This window comes from Taudactylus pleione, unplaced genomic scaffold (assembly GCF_031769625.1).
Source record: "Taudactylus pleione unplaced genomic scaffold, aTauple2 ptg000215l, whole genome shotgun sequence".
Lineage (NCBI taxonomy): Eukaryota > Metazoa > Chordata > Amphibia > Anura > Myobatrachidae > Taudactylus > Taudactylus pleione.
This window is the reverse complement of record NW_028284617.1, coordinates 314920-327046: the sequence shown is the minus strand read 5'-3', so window position 1 is coordinate 327046 and position 12127 is coordinate 314920. Positions and strand designations below refer to the sequence as shown.

At 41.8% G+C, this 12127-nt stretch overlaps 1 protein-coding gene across 1 annotated transcript; it reads right to left on the bottom strand.

Annotated features, from left to right (window-relative positions):
* Positions 1-5695: 5695 nt before the first annotated feature.
* LOC148517504 (uncharacterized) lies at positions 5696-11194 on the bottom strand. Its single transcript, XM_088478576.1, has 3 exons — positions 11144-11194; positions 10612-11080; positions 5696-6373 (listed from the first exon to the last, which is right to left on the bottom strand). Exons 1-3 carry the CDS (start codon positions 11192-11194, stop codon positions 6009-6011), a joined length of 885 nt encoding a protein of 294 aa, XP_088334702.1. The 3' UTR covers positions 5696-6008.
* Positions 11195-12127: the final 933 nt, after the last annotated feature.

Genomic DNA, 12127 nt, shown 5'->3' with positions numbered 1-12127 from the left:
ACACTCTGTTAAAGGTGTACGCTCAGCCATAGTGGCAACAATTGCCTCTTCACAAACACATGCCTCTAAAAACATATTATTGAGTTTAGATACGTCAAAAGCTTTCGACACAGTTCTTTGGCCACATCTATATTCGGTTCTTGAAGCTAGAAACTTCCCCTCTTTGTTTATTGATTTAATTAATTATCTATATGCCTCACCAACCACCACCCTACAAATAAATGGCCACAACAGTGTGCCAATTACTATGTTTCGAGGAACTTGTCAGGGTTGTCCCCTATCTCCAATTCTATTTAATTTGGCTATAGATCCTTTGCTACGTCTTTTGCAGAATGACTTGGAATTCCATGGGATCAAAATAGGAAATAAAGAAATTAAACTCACCGCCTTTGCAGATGATATTCTGCTTTACATATCGAACCCAGCGGAATCACTACCTAAAATATTTCATATTTTAAAGCAATTTGGAGACTGCTCGGGATTTCGAGTTAATTGGTCGAAGTCGGTAGCACTTAGACTGGGCTCTGGAAACTTCTTGATGAATGGTTTGGGGGAGGCTGAACTAAAATGGAGATCGGACTCCATAACTTACTTAGGTATTGTTATACCACGGAAGCCAAGTCTTCTGTATGAGCTGAACTACACGTCTGCTATCCGGGGAGTGTCTGGCGAGCTGGAGGGCTGGAAAACACTGCCACTATCTTATACAGGCAGGGCAAATTTAATCAAAATGGTGTCATTCCCTAGATTGTTATATTTGATCCAAGTTTTTCCATTGATGTTAACACCTAAAGACACCCAACAACTTAATTTCTTATTTCAGAAGTTCATATGAAAGGGCAAGCGTCCCCGTATTGGGCTTATAAAGTTGCAACAGGCTGTAACAAATGGGGGAATTAATTTTCCGGATGTCCAGTTGTATTGCCAGGCGGCCCATCTTAGATATCTCAAGGATTGGCTACATTGTCATGATAACTATGCTGCTACCTCTCTGGAAAGGGTATTTCTTCAGGGGGGCGACCTTATATCTTTCCTGCATTTATATGATCAAGAAATTTTACCCCAACATAGAGATAACCCTTTACTATGGTCCGTCAGAAAATTATGGTGCATCACATGCCACAAATATAATTTAAACGCTCATAGTACATTGTTTCTCCCATTGATATCAAATCCAGATTTTCAAGACGAGCAAGCTGGTTACCCTTTTAATATTTGGAGAGTGGGTGGAGTGACCAATATAGGATGCATGGTAAATTTGGAGACACACCGACCAGTCACGTTCCAGGAGATGTCTGAAAGGTGTCCAGTGACAAGTGGATACCCTGTGGCATTTTTACTGTCACAGCACTATGTTAGTCAGGTAATAAGATGCTTTTCTTCTGCTGACTGGGATAATTCACTCGATGTGATGTTGAGGAAACAATCCCAGAATAAAGGGGCAATTTCTTTAGCCTACAACTGGCTTCGAAACTCGTTAGATCACACCAAATCTCAGAGGGGTATTTTGGTTTGGACCTCCCAGGTTCCGAGTCTACAGGTGGATGAATTACTGGACGCACATTACAAAGCTTGTAGATCATTCCCCTCCGTTATGTATACGGAAATGTTCCTTAACATATTACATAGAACATATCTTTCCCCCCATAGGAGATTTTTGATTGGCTTATCTGATTCGCATCACTGTTTTAAATGTAGAAATCCCCAAGCGGACCTAAAGCATTGCCTTTGGGATTGCCCTATAATACGTAAATTTTGGATTGATGTTCGTACATATTCAACAACAAATTTAATTATTTGCCTCTAAATCCAGAATGGGCACTGTTTGGAATTATTTCTAAAGATTTACGTATAACAAGAGGAAGCCGTAAATTATTGCTGGCAGTGAGTGCTGCGGCACGGAAATCCATTTTACAGAGCTGGATTAAGCCGGAACCACCTTCTATGAGTCTTTTCAAAGCTAAACTTTTCTATCTCTTTAGAATGGAGTGGGTGGGAGCTACTCTGGAAAAGGAGACACAGGTTGAACGTTTCTTCGCAGTATGGGAGAGCTACATTGTAACCCTTTCTACAGCTGTTAAAACACAGATATGTAACTCGTTTTCAAATACTATATGGTTCATGCAGCGTATGATAGATAATGATCCTCCAATTGTTTTGTGAATTTGAAGTATAAACATTAGTTTATAGCCAGTATTTTCAAGGGTAACGCTCGAGGAGGTAAAGTGGAGGCGGAAATAGGCGGCCCAGCGAAGACATCTATTGTTATCTTTCCTTTTTGAAATGACTGTTGTATTGCTTGTCCCATATGTTTCCTTTTTCACGATGGTAGAATATTGTAAACAGTGTTTGTCATGCAATATTTGATTTATCTAATGTATCTCTGAAAGGACACAATTTGTACTAACATTTATGGTCATTCTTTTTGAATATTTTGTATACTGTTTGATGATATACATTGCTTTGATACATAAATAAAATTGTTAAAAAAAAAATGTAAGATTGACTCAATGGGCCAAATGTAATAGGTAGTCTGTTTTGGTAAATTGCGAGTTTGGTGCTAAACTCGCAATTTTTCTCAACTCTCCAATGTAATAGGGTGTCTGTTCACTAAAACTCGCATTTTTTAGCGTTACTAAAACTCGCCATTCTCAAAATCGCATCCAGATGTTTTCCCATTAGAAACATGCAACTCTCCAAATGTAATAGGTCGCGATTTTGCAACTCGCAAAAAAAAGTTATCACAAACTCTCCACATTTTAGACCACGTTCAGATAGGTCTGTTCAATCTCTCAATAAGTGATATTTCACATCTGAGGCATATTTCCACATAGGAATCCCATTACCATTAATTTTCAGCCTATATAAACCACACCTACATCAATTTCACCTGTGTGGGTGTAGCAATGGCGTTTTTGATGAATTCATATGAGCTGTATGTGTCTGGCATTATTACTGTGGAGGAGATACGCAGGAGGAATGCGCAGGAGCATGACCAGATCCAGGTCCCTATTAGGCGCGTGGCACACGTACCTACAGTACAAGGATGGACCTGGACTCCCTCTCAGATCAAGAGGTGGTTCAGCTTTTTAGGCTGAGCCGTGCCAACCTCCTGAACTTATATGAGCAGGTGAGAGCTGATTTGGAACCTTTGGCAGGCAGTAACTATGCAGTGTCTGGGCTGCATAAATTAATGTGTTCCCTGCATTTTTTTGCCACAGGCTCTTTTCAGTCTGTGAGCTCTAGGGTGTTGGGGATTTCACAGGCCACTTTCTCAAGGCATTTATCTCAAGTGTTAAGTGCCATGAGGAATTTGTGGCGAACATATATCTCATTCCCAAGTTGTGAGTCCGACTGGCAGGACCTAAAGGTAGCTTTCTATAGGCTCTCAGCATTCCCTAATGTGCTTGGAGCCATAGATTGTACCCACATTGGGATCCGAGCACCGCACTTGAGGAGTTATGTTTATGTAAATAGGCATAACTATCACTCCCTCAATGTGCAGGTGGTCTGCGATGCCCATCTTCGTATTCTCAGTGTGGTTACAGGTTACCCAGGGTCTTGCCATGATGCCTATATCCTGCGCCAGTCCGGCCTGTGGGAGAAGTTTGATGGAGCACACATGCCAGAGCATTTTTTTGGTTTTGTTTTTTGTTTTTGGGTTGTCAAACCACAAAATTATTTTGGTTTTTTTTTTTGTGGTGTCCCTATTTTTTAGTTAAAAATTTGGTCATTTATTTTTTTCCAAATGTAGTTCCCAGGGGTGCTGAGTTTGTTTTTTAAGCCTGCACCCCAAAACCACTTTTTTAAAAAAAAATTCTGATGTAAAACATGGTGATAAGTTATCCCTGTTTTTTTACTCCAAAATTTTTAAACTGCAAAATTTATTTGATTTAGAATACGGGGCTAATTTAAATATTCAAAAATGCCGACATTGTCCAATAAAAATCACCAATACCGACTTTTAAAGAAATAAACAAACCACCCACCCAGTTTTGACGTATTCAAGTTATGCGGAGCAGCGATGCTTTTCCGCCTATTACACTGCCTTGACTTTCCGCCTAGGGGGAAAGTCTTTCAATACAATAGGGCGATGCTTTTCTGTCTTGCAAAATGACGTCATGGGCGAAACCTTTACTCCCATTTCCACATTGCACTTAAATTTGCATACGAAACTGTACTTGATAGTATTTATTTTTGGTATTTGGAATAAGGACATATTTGATTGTGTTACTAAATATACTTTCTTATCCATGATCAGGCGATTCAGGATATGGGTGTCAAAGTTGGCTCATGACACCTCTGGGTAGACCACGAGGCACTCCACAGAACAGGTTCAACCATGCACACAAGGTCACCCGCAGTGTGATTGAGCGGACGTTTGGGGTCTTAAAGAGTCGTTTCCGCTGTTTGGACCGTTCTGCTGGGATCCTGCTTTATGATGCAGCTAAAGTAGGTGACATAGTTATCACCTGCTGCATGTTACATAATATTGTCCTCGGACTAGGGCATGCTGACCTTGAAGACATTGCAGCCGAGGTGGATGTGCCGGATCCTTTAACATCACAGGACGTGGTTAACTCAGAGGCTGGGAATGAGGTTCGACAGAGGATAATTCGTTGTTATTTCTCAAGTAAGTTTTTAGCTTCAAATTAGTTTTGTTTAAAAGTGCATGTTGTGTATAGTTATTACTAACTAATAATTAAAAATCAAAACACAAAATACATTCCCTTGTTTTTTTCTGTGAACATGCATATAGCGAAAGATAACAAATTGGATAATTGTGGGTAACACTAATTTTGGTATGAGCTTAAATATGTTTTCCATTACTACTGTCACACCAATTGGAGCCACATTTGTATGTGTTTACCTAATTTGTTCCAATTTATCATCCGAAAATAACCGGTGGCTTTGTTACTTCAGCAGGCATAGGTGTGTACACTGATGTAGTTTAGCAAAGCCAAATATGTAGGTTTGACTGTTCCTGTTGCTCTTCTTTGTTGTAATTTGTTTGACATTTTTGAAATGTAATGTTGTTGTCCAAGCACTTAGATGAACTGTCCTTAATCATGTTTTTTAAATAATCAGGCATGCATGTGTTACACATAAACATGGTTCAGCACTTGTTTTTTCTGGTTTGTTGGCTCTTAATGTGAGCCCACCCCTTCCATTTTTTATAAAATCTAAAAATATACATTAAATTTGTACATTTCATATTGTATTGATAAAAACACTCAATGGAAGTTTTTTTTCTCACAGATCAAGTTCCAGTTTGATGCATGGACGTGTTTGATTTTCATGGATCCTGCTTACGGAAGCTTATTGACTTCACATTGTTTTGTTGTAAATATGTTAACATTATACTTTTGACAGACTAAACTCAAAACAAGACTTTTCAACGGATATAGGAAATATCTTAAAAATAGAATGTAAACCAGTTTTTATTTAAGGTGCTAGTGTTTGTTTTCTTTGACTCCAAATAAATGTGTTTTAAGTTGTTGTGTACCATTGTGAGATGTACAAGTATGCCTGGGCAAATGTAAAGGTATACAATGTTTGTGCATCTTCAAATGTGTCCTAACCCTGTTTTTTGGAAGGACACTACTGTATATCTAATTTATAGTCCCTTCTGTAGAGGCCTACACCAATTGAAATGGAAAATCTACTGCCTAACTATCAACTTGACTATCCCTCTACCTTTGTGTTTAGTTATTCTGTATATCAAAAATACACACTTGAGATTACACCATATTTTTTTATATTAAGAACATATTGGAAATGTCCAAAATCTTTACATGGCTTTTTGACAGCCATACCAAATATTGTTTAACACCAAAAAATAAACAGTTATGTGCACTTTGCTGCTGAAATGTATAACGTTACAAAATGTGAATGAAAAATTACATTCAATGTTTAAATGGCACCAACAACATAAAAACATACAATCCCAAAACCAAATCCAGGAAATGCACAATTATTTCAAAAATAAACACAACGACAAACTGAAGCTAAACACCCTTGCCCCTCCCTGCCCCTTTGGAGGCACCTCCACTTACACGTGCGCTACGTCGAGGTGGAGAGAGTGGTGATGCAGTTTGGGGGCTGGTGGGTTGGGAACTCAGGCTTGAAATTGTTGAAGCCTCAACATCCTGCCTTTGAATTGGCAAGTGCCTTTGTTGTGAAAGGAAGGCCTGTGCCAACTCTCTTAATGCCACGGTTTGATCACGTATGGCTTGGGTGAGTTCAAACATGCGGACGTTATTATCACTTGCCATACGGGTACGTGTTCCCTGGGCCACTGCAGCAGTTCTATTTAATTTGCGAAGTTGGTTGGAAATGACATTTAATTGTTGGGTTTGGGTCCCCATGAAATACATTTGTGCTTGACGGAAGAAGTGTAGGGAACGGCTCATTTCCTCTGCGTTTGGGCTTGTCGCATCAGTTGTTGCCTGTGTGCTTTGTGGTGGTTGTGCTACAGAGCTGGGGGGTGTGGTCTCAATCGGAGTGAGAATAATGCAGGGCTCCTCAGCTTCCTCCACATCTGAATAATCCACCAGGCCCAAAGGTCTGGCTGGGACAACTGGTGCTGCTGTGACTCCAATTGGTGGTCTATATTGGCTTGTAGAAGGACCTACATTTTTTTAGGGAAAAGGGTAAAAAATATGAAAAAAAGAGTTTTGTAAGTATTTAACATCTTCAAAATTTATGCTCTCAAAAACATCCTGACTACAACTATGTTATTTTTTTAGATTTCAAAAATTAAAGACAGGGCATATTGTTTTTTATTTAAAACAAAAATGGAATCCATTACACCTGAGTGTAAGATGCATTGTGTGTGTGTGAAAATTGCACTGGTTTAACTCACACAAAAATGACAATAACACAGGGTGAGTGACATGTTAGCAGAATTGAGTGACCTTGCGGAGTAGGCTTCATGGAAACACAGGTGTGTCAGTGTTGTTTGTAGTCATTACATGGCCCTTAATTAGTGAGACACATTACAAACATACACAGGTGTGCATGTTCAAATAGGGTCCAAGGCTGAAACATGTCACAGATGATGTTATGTCAAGATGACTGCTGTTGTAGGTCAATGTTTGTTTGCTTTTAGCCAGTATGCATTGGTATACATAGATGAGAAAGAAGCAGTGGCTGTTTTATGCTTGGCTGGATGTTTGAGTTTAAAACAGATGTTTCTAGTAGGTTAACAAGAAAACTCACCCGCCTCTTCATCGGTCATTTGAGAGCGTGGCCGTTTGTTTCGTTTTTTCCCCCTCAAATTTTCAGCTAGTTAAAGTAACATAGATTGTTTGAAATTACTCAATATGTAATCTAATACTGTGTATACCTAATCAATTGGTACTTATTTTCTTTCAGCTGATCCACCAGACTTTTCAACCTACTTTTGGCCATATTCAATTTGAGGCGTTAAGTCTGGATTTGCGGTATTTATCCTACGATGACGTAATTATCCCGTTTAAGTTTCCCGCCGTATTCAATTTGAAAGTCTTTACGCCTAGGCGTTAACTCAATGCAATGTAATTGGCGGTAAAGTATTGCCTATGAATGGCAGGCGTTAAAAAATGCAGAATTGTGGTTTTGGTGTGCAACATTTCGGGTACCCCCGACAAGCCTTCATACAGTCCCCCAAAGGTAATCTGCGTCCAAAAATGTAGCCCAAAAAGTAAGTGCACACCCCAAATTGTATTTTAAAAAGGAGCCGAGAAATTTAAAAAATGGGATACAAACTTAGATAAAAACGAACTTGACTCTGGGGGGGTCCCCAAGTATGCCCCAAGTGTTTTTTTGATTGCAAGTGTTTGCGGCAGGTGGGTTTTTCAGTTTTTTTCTAAGTCACTTTAGCAACTATCAAATATGCTGAACCCCATTTTCAAGTTCCCAAAATGTGATGGCCATAGTTGTTTTTGCGTTAAAAAACTACTAAATGCTCTTCTGCATCACCTTATTCCAAGCCGCATTTATGCACCTGCCGTGGCTATTAGAAACACCGACTTGCTTCAGTAGTTAAAAATTGGGGTAGCCATAGTGATCCCCCATATCTACACATCTTAAGGGAGGTCCCTAGAATTTAAACAGCTAAAACCGTTTTTTTTTTGAACCGGTAAAACTAAACAAAAAAAATAGTTTGAAAAACTCACATAAGGTCCCCCCCCAAAAGCCAAACCAGCCCCAGGCTTGCCAGCTAGTGTTGTTTTCCAAAAATACGGGGAACAAAATGTGTAGGGTTCCCCCGTATTTTAGAAACCAACACCAGGCTGCAGGGAGTAGTGCTGGTTTTAAATATAGGGGTCAAAAACGACGTGGGGTATCCCCTATATTTAAGACCAGCACCAGACCCAACCGACCGGGGTGTAATGCCACAGCCCGGAGACCCAATCACCGGGGCTCCAGGTCCAAAGCATTACACCCCAAGTCGGTCAGAGCAAGCCGGTGATCTCGGGGGAGACGAGGACCCCCCCAAAAAGGGTCCCCCCTCTCCCGAGCACCACAGGCTTACGCTGAAGCCTGGGGCTCATCCCCATACCCCTGTAGCGGTGGGTATGGGGGTAATTGGGGGGCCAAATAATGTAAGACTATTGTACTTTACAGTGGAACTACAAGTGCCAGCATGCCTGCCATTTTGCACTTGTGGAACTGCAAGTGCCAGCAGACATGCGGCACCTGTAATTTCAATGTAAAATGAATAGTTAAAAAAAGACAAAACACACACACCGTGCCCAGTATAAGTTTATTACATACACCTACCCATTCACACATACTTACCTATACCAGAAGTTTCTGTCCCCTTCTCCACGTAGAGATCCTTAAAACATGGCCCTGCAAGCAAGATTTCATACTGACCTACATCCAGCGCTGGTCTCCGCAGTAATCCATGGGTGTTTGAAAACAAAAAAACGTCCTTACCCGATCCACGCTACTAGCTATGTGTATGTGTGTTGTCACACATACACATAGCTCCCGAATGCTCCCGAATGCCCGCTATCGGCACTTCACGGGGCATTGCAGTCCCGTCAGCCAATCAGCGGCAGCGATGACTGTAGCGCGGCCGCTGATAGGCTCCGGCTTGTGACAAACGTGGGAAAGCGCCTGCTGATTGGCTCCAGCAACTGACAGTCACCACGTGAGCTGACTCACACCACGTTTCCCACGTTTGTGACAACACACATACACATAGCTAGTAGCGTGGATCGGGTAAGGACGTTTTTTTGTTTTCAAACACCCATGGATTACTGCGGAGACCAGCGCTGGATGTAGGTGAGTATGAAATCTTGCTTGCAGGGCCATGTTTTAAGGATCTCTACGTGGAGAAGGGGACAGAAACTTCTGGTATAGGTAAGTATGTGTGAATGGGTAGGTGTATGTAATAAACTTATACTGGGCACGGTGTGTGTGTTTTGTCTTTTTTTAACTATTTATTTTACATTGAAATTACAGGTGCCGCATGTCTGCTGGCACTTGTAGTTCCACAAGTGCAAAATGGCAGGCATGCTGGCACTTATAGTTCCACTGTAAAGTACAATAGTCTTACATTATTTGGCCCCCCTATTACCCCCATACCCACCGCTACAGGGGTATGGGGATGAGCCCCAGGCTTCAGCGTAAGCCTGTGGTGCTCGGGAGAGGGGGGACCCTTTTTGGGGGGGGTCCCCGACTCCCCCGAGATCACCGGCTTGCGCTGACCGACTTGGGGTGTAATGCTTTGGACCTGGAGCCCCGGTGATTGGGTCTCCGGGCTGTGGCATTACACCCCGGTCGGTTGGGTCTGGTGCTGGTCTTAAATATAGGGGGTACCCCACGTCGTTTTTGACCCCTATATTTAAAACCAGCACTACTCCCTGCAGCCTGGTGTTGGTTTCTAAAATACGGGGGAACCCTACACATTTTGTTCCCCGTATTTTTGGAAAACAACACTGGCTGGCAAGCCTGGGGCTGGTTTGGCTTTTGGGGGGGACCATATGTGATTTTTTTTTTAACAGGTTAACAAAAATGGAATTTTTAGGAAAATATTCTAGGGACCCCCCTAATGTCTAGACATGGGGGATCACTATGGGTACCCCCATTTTTAACTACTGAAGGAAGTCAGGGTTTCTAATAGCCGCGCCAGGAAAAAACACCTGCTAAACCTATTTACAGACCCGTCTTTCTTTTGCAGGCAAAAACGTGTGTATCCATAGTAATCCCTGAGGTCTGGACTTCTTTAGGGGGCTCCTACAATTATTTCTGGAAACTGGCATTTTTTTAACGCAGATCCAAGTATCGCCGGGTCCCGTTTTCAACTATTTCAAATTGAATACGGGGATAAGCGTGAGCGCGCGCGAAAGTTTTTTGCTGGCAAAACCTCCGATGTGCGGTGAAAAACTCGCTGGCAAGGTTAACGTTTCATATTGAATACCCCTCATAGGCGCTACTTTGACGCATATTACATTGCGTTAACTTTCCGCCTAGGCGTAAAATCTTTAAAATTGAATATGGGGGAAAATGAAACCAGGGGAAAATGACATAATCGCCGGGGAAATAACGCCAATCCGTACTTAACGCCACACATTTAATACGGACCGACCAGCTAAAAAATTGTAAAAAAAACCTCACCAGGACGCCTTGGAGCAGGAGGTCGATCCATGTCCTCTATATGATCGCCAGGCAGGACTTCAGGAGGCAAAACCTGCCTCAACCCCTCCTCAAAGCTGGAAAACAATATCCGCACACGACGTCCTCCACCAGTTTTGCGTGCTTCTCGCATCTCATCCGCCATTTTGGCCTTTAAACCCCGCTTAACATCATTGTATCTTTTTTTTATATTTTTTACATCACGGGGGCAGGAACCTACAGCAGTAACAGCCTCCAAAACCGTTTGCCACATAGCTTTTTTCCTTGACAATGGGGTCTTGTGTGCATCCTCGCCAAGGAGGCGACTATAGACCGGGACAATTGCATGCACTAGGGCACAATTCTCGGCATGTGTAAACCGAACATTGCGTCCTGTTCGTGTTTTCCCAGGGCGTGGAGCTACTTCCACCTCCACATCCTCCTCCTCACCCTCTTCCTCCTCACTACCCTCCTCCTGTGTGGAATCACTGCTCGCCTCCTCCTCGTCAGTAATTGCCTGTCTGACTAGGCAAACAACATCCTCCTCCTCCTGACTCTCCTCACCCCTTCTGTGTCTATAAGACATTTTAGTGTAATCAGTATTATGCAGCACCTCTAACATTCACAAACTCCTTCCCAAACCTATCAAAGGTCAAAATGGAGGAACAGGGGTTTATATAGTGTAGGTCTGTATTGATCAGCAGTTAGAGTTGTGCCAATGGTTGTCTTTGTTTTAAACTGATTTAGTAAGCTTTTGAAACTCGCTATTTGGTTGGTCAGAAAATCGCAAATTTTTTGGAGAGAAATCTCGCGGGAACTCGCAGGTCACAATCACCAGTGCATGTAAACTGACACCCTATTGAATTTGCGAGATTCAGTACAAACTCACACTTTTTAAAAGTGCGAGAAAGTGCGAGTTTGTACTGTTACTAAAACAGACTACCTATTACATTTTGCCCAATATCTTTGTTGTTATTGGCGGTATACATTCCTCCACCGTATTCACATGATGTTCTTAAAAAGGTGGCTGAATTTTTGGTCTTATTCCCGGGAACGCCCACCATATGTGTGGGGGATTTTAGCAATATCCTGGATCCAATACTAGATAGGCATAGAATATCTGTTACTGATACACGAGCGAGGGGGTTTGGATTTTCAGGTATGGTGGAGGGAATGGGATTGGTCAATGCCTGGAGGACCAGATATCCTTCTATGAAGCAGTTTTCTTGTTTTTCATATACTCATCTCTCGTTTTTTGGGATTGACCTGGCATTAGTTACGCTAGAATTGCAGACGAGAGTTCACAAGGTCCAATTCGAGACTAGGGGTATATCCGATCATTCCTCATTAACAATCATTCTTGACCTGGAGAGTCAGCAGGGTCACTCCTTCTGGAAGTTTAACCAGTACTGGTTGTCGCGCATGGGCTATGGGGCAGAATTAGAGGCTGCTTGGAAATAATGTTTTGAGTTCAATAGTGGCACTACATCTATTTCCAAAAAAATGTTTTTATTGTCAT

What these genes read in the sequence shown, in the direction of transcription:
- LOC148517504 (XM_088478576.1), bottom strand. Translation starts at nt 11,194, where the DNA reads ATGTCTTATAGACACAGAAGGGGTGAGGAGAGTCAGGAGGAGGAGGAT. An exon ending in GTCAGGAGGAGGAGGATGTT is followed by an intron (nt 11,081 to 11,143) that starts GTTTGCCTAGTC and finishes TCCACACAGGAG; the next exon opens with GAGGGTAGTGAGGAGGAAGA. An exon ending in TCCTGCTCCAAGGCGTCCTG is followed by an intron (nt 6,374 to 10,611) that starts GTGAGGTTTTTT and finishes AAGCACAAATGT; the next exon opens with ATTTCATGGGGACCCAAACC.